The sequence below is a fragment of the Panthera tigris genome, chromosome F3 (assembly GCF_018350195.1).
Source record: "Panthera tigris isolate Pti1 chromosome F3, P.tigris_Pti1_mat1.1, whole genome shotgun sequence".
NCBI lineage: Eukaryota > Metazoa > Chordata > Mammalia > Carnivora > Felidae > Panthera > Panthera tigris.
In genome coordinates this window covers 69143615-69160417 of record NC_056678.1, presented here as the reverse complement: position 1 = coordinate 69160417, position 16803 = coordinate 69143615, and the positions used below count along the sequence as shown (strand labels likewise).

At 56.9% G+C, this 16803-nt stretch overlaps 3 protein-coding genes across 6 annotated transcripts; 1 reads left to right on the top strand and 2 right to left on the bottom strand.

Annotated features, from left to right (window-relative positions):
* Positions 1-427: 427 nt before the first annotated feature.
* On the bottom strand, positions 428-4219 carry SLC39A1 (solute carrier family 39 member 1). 2 transcript variants are annotated; one of them, XM_042976648.1, is made up of 5 exons: positions 4188-4214; positions 3882-4021; positions 3424-3642; positions 3127-3257; positions 428-2038 (listed from the first exon to the last, which is right to left on the bottom strand). In XM_042976648.1, the coding sequence occupies exons 3-5, from the start codon at positions 3608-3610 to the stop codon at positions 1385-1387; spliced, it is 972 nt and encodes a 323-aa protein (XP_042832582.1). In that variant the 5' UTR covers positions 3611-3642; positions 3882-4021; positions 4188-4214; the 3' UTR covers positions 428-1384. The 2 variants fall into 2 exon arrangements, with proteins under 2 accessions (XP_042832582.1, XP_042832583.1); XM_042976649.1 differs by lacking the exon at positions 3882-4021 and having other exon boundaries at positions 4188-4219.
* A 3717-nt stretch (positions 4220-7936) lies between these two features.
* On the top strand, positions 7937-12434 carry CREB3L4 (cAMP responsive element binding protein 3 like 4). Of its 3 annotated transcripts, none has more exons than XR_006214229.1 (10): positions 7937-8408; positions 8564-8670; positions 8856-9105; positions 9261-9379; positions 10804-10896; positions 11027-11133; positions 11253-11321; positions 11502-11586; positions 11728-11859; positions 11983-12073. XR_006214229.1 is itself a non-coding variant. In XM_042976959.1 (10 exons), exons 1-10 carry the CDS (start codon positions 8267-8269, stop codon positions 12174-12176), a joined length of 1263 nt encoding a protein of 420 aa, XP_042832893.1. In that variant the 5' UTR covers positions 7937-8266; the 3' UTR covers positions 12177-12434. The 3 variants fall into 3 exon arrangements, 2 of the variants coding, with proteins under 2 accessions (XP_042832893.1, XP_007088007.1); XM_042976959.1 differs by having other exon boundaries at positions 11763-11859; positions 11983-12434; XM_007087945.2 differs by having other exon boundaries at positions 8316-8408; positions 8496-8670; positions 11763-11859; positions 11983-12434.
* JTB (jumping translocation breakpoint) lies at positions 12338-14815 on the bottom strand. Its single transcript, XM_042976961.1, has 5 exons — positions 14421-14815; positions 14202-14239; positions 13923-14005; positions 13245-13324; positions 12338-12862 (listed from the first exon to the last, which is right to left on the bottom strand). Exons 1-5 carry the CDS (start codon positions 14501-14503, stop codon positions 12706-12708), a joined length of 441 nt encoding a protein of 146 aa, XP_042832895.1. The 5' UTR covers positions 14504-14815; the 3' UTR covers positions 12338-12705.
* Between the last annotated feature and the right edge of the window lie 1988 nt (positions 14816-16803).

Below are 16803 nucleotides of genomic sequence, written 5' to 3'. Positions count from 1 at the left end.
CGCGGGGGCCGCCGGGAACTGTAGTTTGTTTACGTGACCCTTGCGCGGCCCCGGGCGAGCGGCGCGGACAGGAAGCGGACCCCATTTCCCAGCAGCCTTGTGGCTCCGGGGCCTGGGAACTTGACTCCTCCTCCCTGGGCTCCTCCCCGCACGGGGCAGGCTGGGAAGAGTAGTTCTAAAGCTGTCCCGAGGCTCCGAACGCGAAGGGGAGCGGGATGCAGGGGAGGAAGGGGAAGGGGAGGAAGGGAAGGGGTGGAGACAGGGCGGGAAGAAGGAAGAGACAAAAGGGGAAAATTTTGGGTCTTCAGGCCCGAATGAGAAGCGGGAGAGCAGGGTAATGTCCCTGTAAACATCTGGGACTCAAGCCCTCTCGACTGGCCACGTGCCCACCCGTTCCCCAAGACAAATGAATCAGATACTGTACAAATATATAGAAACATCTTTTATTTGGGTAACAAGTCCCAAAACAGGTCAGTTAGTAAAATAGATTCTAGAGAATATGGCTCTGTCCACAGCCCTCCCTCCCCAAAAATAACGCTGAGGGTGAGCCTTCCCCTTCCCCCTTGGGCTCCTCTGGTATAGAAAAAAAAAAAAAAAAAAAAAAAAGTTTTGGCAGTTCAGTTTTTATCATCTGGGCATGGGGTACCATGTCCATGTTCAATATTCCTAGGGTATAGTGGTGGTGGTGGCAGCCGTGGCTCTGGCAACCCTCTCCCAGCCCTAACTCAGCAAACATTCTGCCCCCAAAAAAAGGGCAAGCAGGGCCCCTCCGCTGAAGTGTTGGGCACGGTTCAGTGCCATCACTGTGCTTTTTGAGAAAGAGGGAAGAGATTTATTTGGCACTTTAAAAATAGAGAAGTGAGCAGGACTAGAGAAGCCAGAGAAGGTACCAAAACTGGCAGGAAGAGGCCGTTTGGCACTAGTCCCCTGGGAGAAGGGAAGCAGGAGACTAAGAGGAGAGTAGGAGCTAAGAAAAGTAGGGGTCCACTCCACCCCCAAGTGACAGAGGGCTGAAATGGGCTAGAACCAGCAGGACAGCCGACCCTGGGCTGTGCCTTCTCTACACCTCTACCCCACAGCAGCTGGGCACCTGCCTCCAGCCTTCCCAGTGTCAGCCTGTCCCTGTATGTAGTGTCTGACCCCAGATTCTAGCATTCAGTGTCTTCCCCAATATGAACGTCCTTCAATCATGTCTTCAGTGACTTAACTATCTCTTGTCCCTTAGGGCCAGGCTCTTGTCTACCACATCCCTCTCATGGGTCAGATAGTTCCAAAGACTCCATCCCTATCTCTGAGAACCCCTTGATCCTCAGTACCTCCCTTCCCCACTCCTTATTCTCATACTCTGGGAGAGGAAAGGAAGGTCTAGGGCACCTGGCGCCCCCTAGACTTGGATGAAGAGCAGGCCAGTTAGCAGGGCAAAGCCTGCGAGGAGCAGAATGACCTTGAGGATCCTCTGTTCAGAAGTGGCCAGCTCCTGGGGCAGAATTTCCAGGAAGGTGATATAGAGAAAGGTGCCAGCGGCCATGCCCTCCAGCACAGACTGGGCCAGCTGGTGCAGTGGCCCAGCCGACTCTGCCAGGGCTGCACCCAGCCCAATGCCCAGAGGTGTCATGCATGCAAAGAGGATCCCACAGCCAGCTACCACCTGCGCCCGCAAACGGCTCTGCAGCAGCCGCAGGGACAAGCTCACGGCCAGGACGCCCTTGTGGAGCAGCAGAGCCAGGCACAGCTCCATGGCCCGCGCCCGGTCTCGCTGCAGCCCCACCGCCAGCCCCTCGAACACGGAGTGCAGGGCCAGGGAAAAGACCAGGACACAGGCACGCAGGGCCGAGGGGGCCGCTGGGGCTCCACCCGCTTGTGGGAGCCCTGGCCCGTCGTGCCAGTGCTGCGGCCCACCATTTGTTCCCAGCAGGGCCCTCGTCTCCTCCCGAGGCGGCGGCCCCGACTGCTCCTTGTAAGCCAGTGTGATCTGCTCCATCACCAGGACCAGGAAGAAGCCCATCGCCAGGATGAACTCTTGTAGGGGGAACTGGAGCTGTGGGGAGAGGGTGGCGGGGAGCTCAGGGCACAGGCCGGGATGGGGCAGAGGGTTCACGGTCAGGGTGTAGAGGGGTCCCAGTTACAGACCCAGGGCCCCTCACAGACACATTTGCACAAAGATAGTCATTTGGTGACACAGACACAGAGTGATACACAATCACACGGATTATGGCGTCCCTCACAGCACTACGTGTGGCTCAGCTTCAGCACTATTGAAATCTCGGATTGGATGAACCTTATTTTGGGGGGCTGTCCTGTACCCAAGCCGGTACCCATTAAATGCCAAGAACAAGCACAAAGCCCTCCTTTCCAGAGCTGACAACCCAATGGTAGTGTCTCCAGACACTGCCAAATGTTTCCTGCGGAGGGGGCGCAAAACCACCCCCAACTGGGAGTCATGGATGCGGACAGCCTGGTGACACGGAGGCGTGTGCACGCACACAGGGATCAGGTGTCGCCCACCTCACCGTGTGCTCACACACAGAGCCACACACTATCATGGGGCCATTGAGACTTACACATAGTCACACAGGGCCACACGCCACTCAGTCACAGCAGATACATCAGTGTTACTTCCTCAGTCCTCAGTTGTAGGAAGAGGAAGAGCCCAGGGGGCCTTCCTGGCACCTCCACACAACTCTTTTTCCTGCGAGACTTCCCTACACCTCGCACTTGACCTTCCTCACGTCCTACTTCTTTGAACTATGGCCTTTCTGGTCGGGAACTCCAGGCCTCCTTCCCTTCCCAGGCTCTCTATCACAGCCTTCAGGAAAGGGGTGTGAGAGTGAGGGTCATTCTTGGAAGGTGGGACCCAGGAACTCACAGAGCAGGTCACATGCCTAGTAAGAAGGTTCGTCTCACTGTCAAAGGGTGCAAAACAGTCACATGGGGATGGGGTGGCGTGCACCACAGAAAATTTATGCCCCATAACTGAAAACCCCAGTTCTTATGGCCACATGCTAAACGCCTTCCACACGGTCGTGGGGCACCCCAGGAAGACAGCCACACAAGCCACCTCTCCTACAGGTATGTGATTGAACACACCCACACACGAAAGGTCACATGCAGCCAGCAAGGGCTCACCGTCACGTGCAGGGCCGCCAGGGCCTCATCTATGGCAGCCAGGTAGTCAGGCAGGAGGTCCAGGAGACAGGTGGCAAGAAAGACACCTCCTGCGAAGCAGCTTACGAGGCTCAAGGCTTTTTGGCGGGAGGCTGGGCAGGAGTGGAGCACAGACAGGAGTGAGCGACGAACCCCCTCAAGCCCCCCTGCCCCAACCCAAGCAATAGTCACTGCCACTTTCCCCCTTTAGGTCACCCTCCTCAGCCCCAGGGCCTTCCCCTACCCTCAGCCTGGGAGGCGGCAGGGAGGCAGCCTCACCTGAGGCTTCGGGGCCAGCCCCCGGACGGCGCAGCACGCAGATGGGCACCAGGCTGCAGAGAAGCGTGAGCACCAGCAGCAACACTAGGGCCCCCATTTTCACCTCCAGCCCCACCGGCCCTGGGGGCTGCGAGGCCACCGCCTCCGGACGCCACACCAGGAGCTCTGGCTCTCCCCAGGGCCCCATGGTGGCTGTGGCTGCTCCAACGACTGTCAGACCTAGGCAGACAGAGCAAAGGGGGCGATGGTCACTTAAAGGGGGGCAAAGGGGAGAGCTGGTCAGCAGAGCGGAGGTCCCTCACCCTGCCACCTTCCGACCTTCCCCACTCAGTGCGACTCATGCGCTCCTGTGGCGGGAACGGTCCTCTTTCCCCGCAGACTTCACCCCTCCAAGTGGCTCGTTCAGGGACCCCGCGAGAGGGAAACTGAGGCGGGAGGGCTTGTGGGCGGCTCATTACCCTTTCACCTGGAGCTCCCAGACAGCCAAGGAGCCTGGGTCCTCTCGGGAAAGGGCAGGATGCGCCCCCTGCAGGAAGGAGTGGCCGGAGCGAAGGGGGTCGGGCTGCGCAGAGGTGTCGCGGGCAGCTCCGTGGGCCACCTGAGCAGGGTGTTTGGGGCCGGGTCACTCCCCGTTCTCGTTCCCCCAGCGCCGCGCCCGAAGCGGGCAGCGGCGGGCAGACGGCCACCGTCGGGGCCCGGGCGTGGAAGGGGTCGCGGCGGGCGCCCAGGCGGCCCAGCCCGCACGGCCCGAGGCGCACACTCACCTCGCCAGGGTCCCCCTCGGCCTCATCAGCCCGGTTCCGCCGCGACCCGGGCCCCGCCCGCCGCGACCCGCCCCCGAGACGCTTCCGGCCAATGAGAGCGCTCGGGGGGCGGGGCCCTACCCGGAGTGACGTGCCCCAGCAGCAATCAGGGGCCGGCGGGGGCGGGGCGGGGCGGGGCGGCGAGCGGGCGGGCCCAGGGGCCGCGGGCCTGGGGCGCCCCGGGGCGGTGGGACGGGCCCGGTCGGCCGGAAGCTGGGACGCCCGCGGGCGAGGCTGGAGCCTGGGCCCACCCCCGCGACTCTGAGGTCTTCTTCCTGGTCTCGGGCACAATCTGGGCTGTGCCCTGGGAGGCTCTAAGACCCTTCTGTAGGCCTCGGCGCCCGAGGGAAAACGTTCCCGTCCCTGGACCGACTTCCTTGCTCGACTCCCTTCGTGTGCACCCACGACGAAGGAGAAAGATGAGGCAGAATTGGAAAAGGGAAATAGCAAAGAAAGGACATTTGTTTCTTTCTTTCTTTTTTCAAGTTTATTTATTTTTGAGCGAGTGTGTGAGCAGGGGAGGAGCAGAGAGGGAGGGAGGGAGAGAGAGAGAGAGAGAGAGAGAGAGAGAGAGAGAGAATCTCAAGCAGGCTCTGTGCTGTCAGTGGAGCCTGATGTGGGGCTCAACGCAGGCTCAAACTCGCCAGCCGTGAGATCGTGACCTGAGCGGAAACCAAGAGTCGCCAAGAGTCAGACTCCTAACTGCCTGAGCCACCCAGGTGCTTCCAAAAGGGGGGCATTTCTTGAAAGGAATCTCTTCTTGACTATCCGTGGCCTGAGCTTTCGTGCAGCCTTCTGGCTGCCCTGTGCATGTAGAGACCTGGTGGGCCCCAGCTCAGGGATGGGAGGGGGAGAGCTGCTTTCCTGCCTCAAGGCATCTGGTTGGCTTCTTCCTGAACTCACCTTGAACTCCTCTGCCCCCAGCCCTACTGGCCTCCCTTCTGTTTTCTGTTTCTTGAATGCACCAGAGTTATTTTCAACTTAGAACCCTCATTGTTTACTTAGCCTGGATCCTCTTGGCCCACAACCCCTGTGCTATCAGAATGCTCTTCTAACCTCATGGGAGGGTAGGATACAAAGTGATGTAGGAAACACACACACAAAAATTAAATTCTCTTACTGCCTACAACCCACTGACAAGTGACCTTCCTCTAGGAACTCAGCTGCCTCAATGATGACACTTTGCTCAGGGCAAAAGGCAACCTTAGCTTAACATTATCCCCACCCCCAGGATCCTGTAAGTCTACTTTAACATATAAAAACTCCTTTGGAAACTTACTTTACCTCTACCCCCCAAGATACCTGTTAACAATCATCCTTTAAGCATATGGCCCACTGATACACACTGAAGGGGCTCGTGACTGGCCAAACGGTAATAAACGACCTTTTCCTAACAACAGCTAGGCTTCAAGGTCCTAGGAACCTTGCTTCCAAAATTCCTGAGACTCACTTTGACCCTAACCCCCTCCCAACCTGAAGATATATAATCAGTCACAGCCACCCATCACAATCCCAGTGCAGCTCTTTCTGCCCATGGGTCCTGTCTGTGTGCTTTAGTAAAACCACTTTTAGGGGCACCTGGGGGGCTCAGTCAGTTGACTATCTGACTCTTGATCTTGGCTCAGGTCATGATTTCCCGGTCCTGAGATGGAGCCCCTCCTTGGGGTCTGTGCTGACAGTGCCAGGGCCTGCTTAGGATTCTCTCTCTCCCTCCCTCTTTCTCTGCCCCTCCCCAACTTGCCCTCTCTCAAAAATAAATCAACTTAAAAAAAATGTTTTTCCTTTTTTTTTAATGTTTATTTATTTTTCTTTTTTTAATGTTTAAATTTTTTTTTAATGTTTATTTACTCTTGAAGGAGAGAGAGAGAGAGAGAGAGAGAGAGAGAGAGAGAGAGAGAGAGGAGAGAGAACGTGAGTGGGGCAGGGGCAGAGAGAGAGGGAGACACAGAATCCGAAGCAGGCTCCGGGCTCTGAGCTGTCAGCACAGAGCCCAATGCGGGGCTCGAACTCACCATCTGTGAGATCATGACCTGAGTGAAGTTGGTTGCCCAACTGACTGCCACCCAGGCATCCCAATGTTTATTTATTTTTGAGAGAGCACGAGAGAGACAGAGCATGAGTGGGGGAGGAGCAGAGGGAGACACAGAATCCAAAGCAGGCTCCAGGCTCTGAGCTGTCAGCACAGAGCCCGACTCAGGGAGGGGCTCAAACTCTCAAACCAGGAGATCATGACCTGAGCCAAGTCCGAGGCTCAACCGACTGAGCCACCCAGGCGCCTCTGTTTTTTCTTTTTAAAGTAAGCCGTACATCCAATGTGGAGCTTGAACTCACAACTCTGAGGTCAAGAGTCTCAGGCTCCATTGACTGAACCAACCAGGTGCCCCTTTACTTTAATGTGATGTGTGATCTTAAGCAAGTCATTTTTCGTCTCAGGAACATGATAAAGTAGGTGAAAGAGGGAAATTAGACTCGCCGACGATGCCAGAGGTTCTTCCCAGCTCTGACATTAATGAAAGCTGACTATATTTTCCACTTAATCATCTCTCCACATGCAACCTGTAGGAAGCCCTTTGAAACCTTCCTTGCTCTAGGAAAGATCCAGGCAGGGGAAGCTCTGCTCTCCTTAGAGCTCTGCATCAGTCCAGGAAGCCTGCTTTTTCTCCTGACGACTTGAGCAGGATGCACGGAGATGAGCAGGAAATCTGAGAAAGTGCAAACAAGCGAGTACAAAGAACATGGGTTCAGGCGTCCCAACCTTGGTCCTACTTACCGACTAACCTCGAGAAAGTAACTTCTCTCTTCCAGCTATGACTTGCTATGAGAATTATGAGTGATATGAAGACGCCTGACCGTCTAATAGGTACTCGATAACTATGGATCCTGCTCCTGTTTTTACCCTCAGCACATTCCAATTTTCATGAGAAATACCAGTTTGAGATCTGGATCCACACCCCAAACTGTCCTGCTTTTCTCAGGGAGCTACCCTTTTTCTGAAGCACTACTGGGGATGCAGGCAGACAAAAATCATAGCTACATCATTGTAGCTCCATTGCTAAATTTGAAATGAATTCCTGGCCCTTCAGTCAGGAGGCCAACAATCCTGAGCTTCGGTATCGCTACGTTGCAATCATGGATCTGTCTCTTCGTCGGTGAAGTTAGGGAAGGGTTACCTGCCCTGTCTCCTTCGGGGCTGCTGTGGATTAAATGCGAGAACAGCGTTTATGAAAACATTTTGTAAACTATACGAATGCTGTTGGTAATCATACCCTCCGTTGGCCCACAGTCCAACGAGTATGTGTGTGCAGCCGCTGTTCTTTTTCAGCAGCCCGGCGCGCGGACGGGATTTGCGCCACTCTCCGCGCGCTCAGAGTCCTACTTGGGCCAACGGGTCGTTCCCCGTCGCCCGGCTCGGAACCTGGGCCCGGGAGCCAGGCAGCCGCTCCCGCCGCGGCCCCGGAACCGCCCTGCTTCCCGGCCCCGGCCCCGGCCCCGGCGCCGGGCTCGCGGCCTCCCTCCCGCCTCCGCGGTGCCCCGCCCCCTCGGCAGCCCTCCGGCCACCCGGGGAGCGGCCTGCCTCGAGTCGGCGCTCCCATTGGCTCGATACCCTGCCCTTCAAACCTCTGGCGTCCCATCAGAGTCAAGAGTGGAAAGAGCGCCTCGGAGCGGGGGAGGGGAACCCTTGGCGAGACTCGGGCCGTCGGGTTGCGGCCTTCCCACAGTGTCTTGTCTTCACCCTGCCGGGCTCTCGTCTCACGCAGCTCACGGCCGGAGAGCGGGCGCTTGGTGTGCTCCGGTCACAGCCATCGCCGTCCTTCCCTGAGGAGCCCGTCCAAACGCTCAGGGAGACTCGCCGTCGCTAGCAGAAACGGAGGCCCGAAGGGCGAGGCTGTCTGTGTCTTGCTCAAGGCCGGTTTGCGGACGCCTAGCCTCCCGGCCCCCAGCTCGAAGACGCGGGCCCGCCGTGGCCCCTGGCCAGGCGCCAGCCACTCTGCAGTGTCCGGGGTCAGGCCGGGGGCGGGGCTTGGCGGGGCCGGTCCAGGATGCGAGATCCTGGAGGAAAGAAGCGCGGTGGTGGCCTTTCGGGCGGCCGGCGGGCTGGGCTTCTGGGGACAGGTAACACTGAGGTGGGCCGTTCATCTGAGCCAGACGTCAGGCCGCCGGAGGCGAGATCCCCGGTGGCAGGTGAGGCAGGGAGAGGGTGGAAGGAGGAGCGGGGAACCCAGGAGCTGGGGGGAGGGCGCCCTCACCCTGGTCCCGCGCTCTCTGCAGAATGGATTTCCGAACCCCCGACCTGCTGGATGCGTGGCTGGAGTCCCCAGAAGATGTTTTCTCAACAGGGACCTTCCCGGAGCCGGGACTGCACGGCCCACCTCCGGAGGCCCCGGGGACGAAGCTCCAAGAACGGGGGCTGCGAGGCTGGGAGCCCAGTGGGGGCCGTGGCTGTGTGAGTGGGAGAGATGCCGGTGGGGTGGGCGGAGGCGCCGCTGTGATGAGGGGCCCATCAGGCTTCAGCCTCCACTTGGAGACGTCTGAAGGCCGAGCCCCTAAAGGACACGTGATCTGTAACCATCCCCATGTCCATAGCACTCTGGAATTCTCTGTACACATAGACTCCCTCTCGTACTGCAGGGCCTTCGAGACAGTGAGCCTGAAGACTTCCTGAAACTTTTCATTGACCCCAATGAAGTGTACTGCTCAGGAGCCTCTGCTAGCAGCGACAGTGGCCATCCATCTGAGGACCCTGGCCGTCCAGACAGGCCTCCCGCCCCTCAAGCACCCAGTCCCCCTGCTCTCTACGAGGTGGTCTATGAGGCAGGGGCCCTGGAGAGGACGCAGGGGGAAGCTGGGCCAGCTGTAGGGTTCATCTCTCTCCAGCCAGGTCAGTGTTCCTGGCGGAAAGGGGACAGTGGCCTTTCAGGTCCAGCCCTGTCCTGGGGCGAGGGGTTTTCCCAACCTGTGCCTCCAGCCAGGCCCCGCTGCCATGAGGGTGTGCCCTTTGTCTCCTTTACTCCTAGCCACCTGTGTCTCCCTCAGGTCAGCGGAGCCCACAACTGACAGTGCCTGATGCCTGCGTGGTCTGCGAGCTGCCCTGTGATGCTCACGACACCCTGCCCGGAGCAGGCACTGTAAACCCAGTGCCTCCTGCGACCCTGGTGAGTTTGGCCAGCCAGATCCAGTACTCCTGGATACAAAGACAGGCACCCACACAGATGGGGAAGGAGGCTGCGGGAGGGGGAAACTGATGCTAATCTCTTTGTCCCAATTTTTGTGGCATTGGCCTGAAGACCAGGGAGGCATGGGGGATTCTAAGTGCAGAAAAGGGCGAGGAAGACAGAAGCCCTTGGGGGTAAGGTGGCGATGACTCAGTTAAGGAGAAAGTGGGGTGAGGGAGTCTGGAGACAGGACCCGGGAGAAAGGCCAGACCTTATGTGCACTTTGCTCAGCATGGCCATTGTTTCAGCCTTGGGTCTGGACATGGAGGGGGCAGGCTGCCTGGGATCCCAGCTGGTGACTGGCACAGGGTGTGGGGCAGCAAGTGACCTGTTCCCACTGGAAGCGCCATGCGGCCACACCCACAGCCCAGGGCCATGGCACAGTGGGCAACACTCAGCTGCCTCCCTCAGGCTGGCTAGACTGGTTCCTGCAGTGGGGGGCGAGGAAGGGGTCTTGCTCAGTCACCGTCTGACGACAGAGCTGCTTGTGTGCAAAACGTGGGCAAAGGGTTCTGGCCTCCCTGCAAGCCTGGCCGAAGCTGGGACCAGAATCCACACCAAACATCTCCGAATCGGGCTGAGGGACCTTAGGAAGTCCGATGCTTCTAAGCTTGCATTCGCATCAAAACACTGGGGAGTTGTGGCTTCAGGGGAGCAGGAAGGGACAATCAGGAAAAGGCAGAAAGACGAAAAATGGTTTGGCTAAAAGCCAAAGATCATCAGGAGTCAAAAGCAAAATCAAATTCCTCTTAAGTCAGAGTGAAGCATAAATCTTTCAAGGAGTACCAGAACTGCGGGTCACTCTGTCGGCAGGCTCAGGCTAACCAGATGCCCCCTACCTCCCTACAGACTGTGTTAGGAGAAGTTGTTCAGTCTGGTGGCCCTTGGGGAGTTCTTTGACAGGGGACAGAGCTTCCATCTAGAAAGTGGGGCTCAGACCCTGGGGGAAAATGGGCCACTGTCCCAGGGAGCTCCCGGTGGTTGACCCTGACTGGACATCGCACTCTGCCAGATGGAAGTTAACGGCAAAAGCGAACCATTCTAAGCAAACCTTACCTTAGTGAGTTGCTCCCTGCCTTCTTCAGATATCCTGAAGGTTTGGGGACCAGAACCGGCCCTCCCTAGCTTGCTCAGAGTCCTGAAGTCCTAAGCCTGGGGGCAAAGGACATATCACAACCCCTCTTCTCTCCCTTCTCAGCCCCAGGAGGCCCCAGACAGAGCCCGTCTGAATTAAGGCCCCTTCGCCCCTCCTCACTTCACGGTTACGTATTCCTCTCCAGAAGGCACGCAGGGAGCAGCCTTGTGTGATGGGAAAGACAGGACCCTCCCCCACTGTCCTCTCACCCTCTCCCGTTCTCCACCAGCTGCCCTGTCAGACCTTGTTCCTGACAGAAGAGGAGAAGCGTCTGCTGGGGCAGGAAGGGGTTTCCCTGCCCACACACCTGCCCCTCACCAAGGTAACATGCTTCCCCAAAGGGTATCCCAACACAGCAGCCCCATCCTGGCCTCTGAAGAGCCAGGACCACAGAGGCTAGTGGGGCGCTGAGGGAGGTTAAGGGCCCAGGACTGACACCCCCGGGCCCCCAGGCAGAGGAGAGGGTCCTCAAGAAGGTCAGGAGGAAGATCCGGAACAAGCAGTCAGCTCAGGACAGTCGGCAGCGGAAGAAAGAGTACATCGACGGGCTGGAGAGCAGGTATGTCTGGACGTCGGTGTCCAGCTCTCCGTGGGCCCTGTGTGGGCCTCCTTACCAGGGCAGGCAGGTCAGGGCCCGCAGGGTTGCAGAGCTTTGTCCCGCCTGTCCACACACCCTAGGGCCGCTGCCTGCTCTGCACAGAACCAGGAACTGCAGAAAAAAGTCCGGGAGCTGGAGAGGTGCCACGTGTAAGTGCATACATAACCTGCTCCTCTGGGGAGGGCGGGCCCAGGTCGGGGTCGGGGGGAGCTCCCACGGGGGGGGGGGGGGGGCGGCAGGCAGGAGGGGCTTGGCGTTAGGGCTACCATGCTTGCGCCCTGCTTCCAGTGCTGGTGCCGGAGCCCTGACTCTCCACCCTGCCTCCCCAGCTCCCTGGTAGCTCAGCTCCGCCAGCTGCAGCTGCTGGCTGCCCGGACCTCCAACAGAGCCGCCCAGACCAGCACTTGTGTCGTGGTCAGTCTGCTGCCCGACCCCCTGACGCCCACCATCTCTTGCCTCCATCCCGACACCCCCAGCCCTGACCACACCCCCCTTCCCATCCCTGATGACTCCAACTGCTCTCTATTCATTCTGCCCTTGGCTCCCTGCCTTTAGTCCCCACGGCCCAAAGGACGTTCTGTTTTCTCCAGATCCTTCTTTTTTCCCTGGCTCTAATCATCCTGCCCAGTGTCAGCCCCTTTCAGGGTCTCCGGGAAGCTGGGCCTGAGGATTACCAGCCTCATGGAGGTGAGGCAAGGGCAGGGGGGAGCTGTTTTTCAGGGTAGTCAAGATGGGGGAGGGAAGTCCTGTCCTCTAGGATCCCCCACCTAAGGGAACACTCTATTACTGCCCTCCTTCCTCCACCCACAGTGATTTCCAGAAATATCCTAAGTCACAAGGACATGACAGAAAGTTTGGAGACCACAGTAGTAGAGTCCAGACCAGGGGGGCCACTTAAGGCCAAGGGTGAAAATGGCTCAACAAGGACATTGCTTGAGAAGATGGGAGGGAAGACAGGCCCCAATGGGCACGCAGGAGCTGTGCTGCACGCGGAAGAGATGTGAACCCACCTGCTTCCCGGCCACAAGAAGGAATCCAGGATCCCCCGTGGCTCTTGTTCCCCTGGGTGTCCCATTCAGAATTCTTTGGCTTCAGGGGTCTGAATCATTTCTGGACGTCCTAAATGTCTGTACCCTGAGGCACAGGCTACATGAGACATTTCCAATACTTTATACATCTGCAACTTTATTTCTTCTTTGGGGTTAGGGTTGAGGGGAAACAGAGGTTTTGGCTGAGAAATAAACTTTTTTGCTGAAATTGTATCCTGAAAGTTTTAAATAAGTAGCAGGAGGAGAAGATAGGTAGTCGGTAACCTGGGGTGTAAAGTTGCCACCGTTTCCATGCCTGCTGCCATGACTTCCGGTCCCAAACCAAATTACAGTAGGGAAGGGAACCATTCTACTTACTTTGCTGGTTAATGATCTAGACAGGAAACGCAGAAAGGGGCGCCACCACCAGTCTCCCAGAATGAGGGGCACAAGTCTCTGTCTGAGGCAGGGTCCCTAAAGACCCCTGTCAAAGGGCAGAAGGTCACTATATGGACTCGATTTGCTTCCGGACCTTTTCCAGAGCTTTTCTGTCCAGCTGTCGCTGACGAACGATGACAAGGCAAGCGAAGACCAAGGCCACACCCACGACAGCCCCTTCAAATTTCCAGAATAAGTGCTGCTCCATCAGAGCTGAGCGGCAGCTAAGAGCAGGAAGAAATAGTTATTCCCAGGGAACGCTGGACAACCTCTCCCTCTCATCGCCCTTCTACTCAAGCCCCACCAAGACACATCTGGCGGGAAAAGAGAAAGCTACTGGAAGCCTTCTAACGTGTTCACCGCACGCAAATCCCACTCAAATATATCATCCAGCTTCTTTCTGGTGTGGTCGTGAACACAGCTGGCATTAACCCGCACAATAGGACCAGTGATCCAGAAACAGAACTGGGACTTGGGTTCACATACTTTGCCCCCCTTCCAATATGCCAGGCTACCTCCAGAGGGACAGAAAAACCTGGGTGAACTACCTAAAATCACAGGAACAAAGGAGCTGACCTAGGTTTCAAGAAGAGAAATGGTACTTGCCTTTTCAACTCATTTCTCTTAGATGAGCTGCATGTGATTTTCTCCACGTACCCTGTGGAACCACACTCAGGAGTGGTCTTCTGTCAGGAGAAAAGGACCAAAGAACAGGTCACGAAAGGGCAGCAGCAAAAGCATGAGGAGTGTCCCTCAGAAGGGGCAGGTGCCCAACTGATAAGGCTCCAAGCTGGTGGTCAACAGAGAACCAACAAGGGTTCTGATGGGGATGCTGGATGTGCCGGAGGCATGAGAAATGCATTAAAAAGAACACCTCAGGGGCAGGTTCCAGAGCCTGCTGGATTAAAAATGATCATGATTGGGGCACACGGCTGGCTCAGTGGGTGGACCCTGCAATTCTTGATCTCAGGGTTGTGAGTTCCAGCCCCAAGTTGGGCATCGAGATTTCTTCTTTTTCTCTTTTCTTTTCCTTTCTTCCTTCCTTCCTTCCTTCCTTCCTCTTTCTTTCTTTCTTTCTTTCTTTCTTTCTTTCTTTTTTATGAATAGGACTATTAGGTGAACGTTGCCATTGACTTAGAAAGGAAAGGGCACATTTTAAGGGGGGGAAACAAGTTCAAATGTGGACATACACTGAAACTGCAAGGACACAAAGACGACGCAAAGTCACATTTCGTAAAACCGAGAGGGACTAGATACGACAAAAACGGGACAACAGATACTCACAGCCTGGAAATTAGAGCACGGAGCACATTCTTCTGCCACCACAAACTCTTCCACCAGCCAGCACGGCAAATTTGAGGTGCTCACTAAAAGGGGAGACAAATGCCAGCCCCAGCCCCAGAAGGTATTTCCCCCAAAGGTTCCGCCCAGCCGACTTCCCAGCACAGCTACAAGCCTTCATTCCGCGTGGCGCCACCCCTTCCCACCTGTGCTCCCGGTAAGGGGAGGACGTCAAAAGAAAACAGAACTATGGGGGTGTCGGGTTACCACACCAGCACCCACCTGACAGCTTCTCCGCCCGCACCGGAGCCTCGGCTTGGCTGCAGCGACGGGGAGAGAGGAAGGGTGGGGGTGGGGAGGCAAGAGTCAGAAGCCGGCAAACAGGGAACTCCCGACCTCCGCGGAGCCTGCTCCCGGACTCCGTCCCCCCCCCCCCCCCAGGGGCGTGGACGAGGCGATCCTCCCGCCCCCTCCGCTTCCCAGCCCTCGGCCTCTCCTTACCAGAGCTTCAAGGTGAAAGCGCAGAGCAACCAGCACAGGTGGCTGCCCTGGGGGAGGCTACGCCTCCCTGCGCCTGTAGGCATGGGGTGCTCGGGGTCGCGCCTGTGGGGACGGAGGGACTGGCCTCGCGCCCCGTCGGAGCGCCGACACCGCAGCCCTCGGGAGGTTCCAGATCAGGGCTGAGAGGTGCTGGAGTTGCCTGTCAGGGCAAAGGCTTTATTGCGACGTCCCCATGGCCACGGCAAGAAAAGCCGGCACGCACTTGCGGGGCTGGGCCGTGAGCTCACTTCTTCGCACCCCCTCGGCCCTCGGGAGAGGCCGAGGGACGTACGGCCTAGCACCCCGTCACCTCCGGGGCCGTCCCTGCCGCGGCCATCTTGCCCCGCGGAGGATACCGGGACCGCGGGGGATGCCGGGACCGCGGAGGGTTCCAGCGGCTCTTCCGGTCGGCGCAGGCGCGCGGGTCGTGGCCGCCGGGACTCGTCGTCTGGGCAGGTGGCCCTCGGTCCCCGCTCCGTGCGACTCGGGCTTCCGGCGTCGAGCTCGGCGCGCCGCGGCCTGACGGTCCTGCTGGCGAGGCTCGTCTGGCTTCTCGGTTCGTGGCTCCCGGGCTGTGGCCTGGTGGCCCCTTCTGGGCTGGGGAGCAGCGCCACGGGAGGAACAACGCGTCGTCCTCCCAGGACTTTGCCGCCTCGGAAAAGCCTGGGATTCACCATCAAGCTACCGCTTGACACCCGTCCTGCCCCGGTGGCCCCGGGAGGGAGGCGACACTGCACTTTCTCCTCCCGAGACCCACGGTGCACCGATGAATTATGTCGCCTTCGCGCGTGTTAATTACTTTTTAAGTTGTTTTTAGTAATCTCTGCGCCCGACGTGCGGCCTCAGTTTACAGCCCCATCGCGTGTTAATTTACAACAACCCCGCCCCGCGTTGGTGCTTTGAACGAGCTCCTCGGGTCCTAGCTCGCCCGGCTGTCGCCTGACGGGATCGTCATTCGTGCGGGGAGGACGTTGTAAGTCGCAGAGAGGAGTCGGGACTTTAGGACCCTCTCGGCATTCTCTGTAGAACAGAAATGCTAACGTGCATTTTGTAGGGTTTTTTGTCGAGATACGAATGAAATGAAATGTGTAGTAAAGTATTTCCTTTATTCTCTAATTGCATCGCGTCACATTACTGTCAGAGTTTTTGAATCCAACATTTAGGTCGTTTTGATTTTCAGTATTCCTGAGGAGTCAGAGTAGGTTATCAGTCCCATTCTATGAGTAAACTCAGAGTATAAGGGATTGTCCAAGGTCACCCAGCGAGTGAGTGGGGGACCTAAGGCGTGAGCCCCAGACGTTCAGCTCCAAGGCCAAAGATTCACCCCTGCTTTCCATCCCCATGGAGTTAACCCTGGATATGTATCCAGAACGCAGAGACTTGACCCACACTCTTGCTTTACTGTGTGGCATTAGTTATTATCTAACTCTGCCCATATTTTCATCCTAGTTTTACACACATACAGGTCTACAGCCTCCCAGACAACTGGACCGTGTGAGCGGTCCTTAAATATCAAGGAGATATTTAAATTCACATAAAGAAGGTCACTAATAGTAATCTGTCCCCCACTTCTCAAGACGAAAGGGCTCGTCCCCAGACTTTTGTTAACGCCACCCCACATTCTCCTCTCCCAAGAAGCGTTCCTAGCCTAAATAGAACAGCTACTCCCGCGACCCCAGGGCTACGGTACTTTATTTTAGGATTAAAATTTATGGGTGCAATGTCCCATAAATTCTGACTTCCCATCGGGAGTAAAGCTGGCTGCTCAAGAACAGGAGCAATCAGACTGGAAAGACCACTGCATCGGAGTTGAACAAAAAAACTGTGAGGACTGAGCTTTACTTTTCTGTGACTACTTGCTCATTCCCCTACATTACTATTTGTGCGGATCAGAAGTTGTGCGCTACCGAAGTACGTGTGGGTGTTTTCCAGTGGCTTTTAGCTGTAGGAAAAGTCTTGGCTGAAACCTTCTAGCATGCTGTTACTCCTTATCAAACCCTACCATGTCTCTGGACAGGCGAGGGTCAAAAGCTCTCCCATCCACTCGCTTTACCAAGCAACAATAAGCCTCCACACTGAAACTGGCTTTTAAAATCTTTGCTCTGGGGTATGGTGAAGGTTAGTCAGTGTTCTTCCTGGGATTCACAAAATGTAAGTCTTTCCTCATAACCTTGAGCAAATTACACTCGCTGGGTCGTTGACTACAGAGCTCAGACGTGATCCAGGTAAGATCTTCACCCCATGGAAGCTTGGTACCTAACACATTTATCCGACCACACCACAGTTCTTCTCCCAGCACGGCCAGGCCCTTTCCTGGTGTTGTGTTTTACCAACAAGAAACAGC

What these genes read in the sequence shown, in the direction of transcription:
- SLC39A1 (XM_042976649.1), bottom strand. Translation starts at nt 3,610, where the DNA reads ATGGGGCCCTGGGGAGAGCCAGAGCTCCTGGTGTGGCGTCCGGAGGCG. An exon ending in GGCTGGCCCCGAAGCCTCAG is followed by an intron (nt 3,258 to 3,423) that starts GTGAGGCTGCCT and finishes ACTCCTGCCCAG; the next exon opens with CCTCCCGCCAAAAAGCCTTG. An exon ending in TGGCGGCCCTGCACGTGACG is followed by an intron (nt 2,039 to 3,126) that starts GTGAGCCCTTGC and finishes CTCTCCCCACAG; the next exon opens with CTCCAGTTCCCCCTACAAGA.
- CREB3L4 (XM_042976959.1), top strand. Translation starts at nt 8,267, where the DNA reads ATGCGAGATCCTGGAGGAAAGAAGCGCGGTGGTGGCCTTTCGGGCGGC. An exon ending in GGCGAGATCCCCGGTGGCAG is followed by an intron (nt 8,409 to 8,563) that starts GTGAGGCAGGGA and finishes TTTTCTCAACAG; the next exon opens with GGACCTTCCCGGAGCCGGGA. An exon ending in GGATTACCAGCCTCATGGAG is followed by an intron (nt 11,860 to 11,982) that starts GTGAGGCAAGGG and finishes CTCCACCCACAG; the next exon opens with TGATTTCCAGAAATATCCTA.
- JTB (XM_042976961.1), bottom strand. Translation starts at nt 14,503, where the DNA reads ATGCCTACAGGCGCAGGGAGGCGTAGCCTCCCCCAGGGCAGCCACCTG. An exon ending in GCGGGCGGAGAAGCTGTCAG is followed by an intron (nt 14,006 to 14,201) that starts GTGGGTGCTGGT and finishes CTCCCCTTTTAG; the next exon opens with TGAGCACCTCAAATTTGCCG. An exon ending in CGTGCTCTAATTTCCAGGCT is followed by an intron (nt 13,325 to 13,922) that starts GTGAGTATCTGT and finishes TTCTCCTGACAG; the next exon opens with AAGACCACTCCTGAGTGTGG.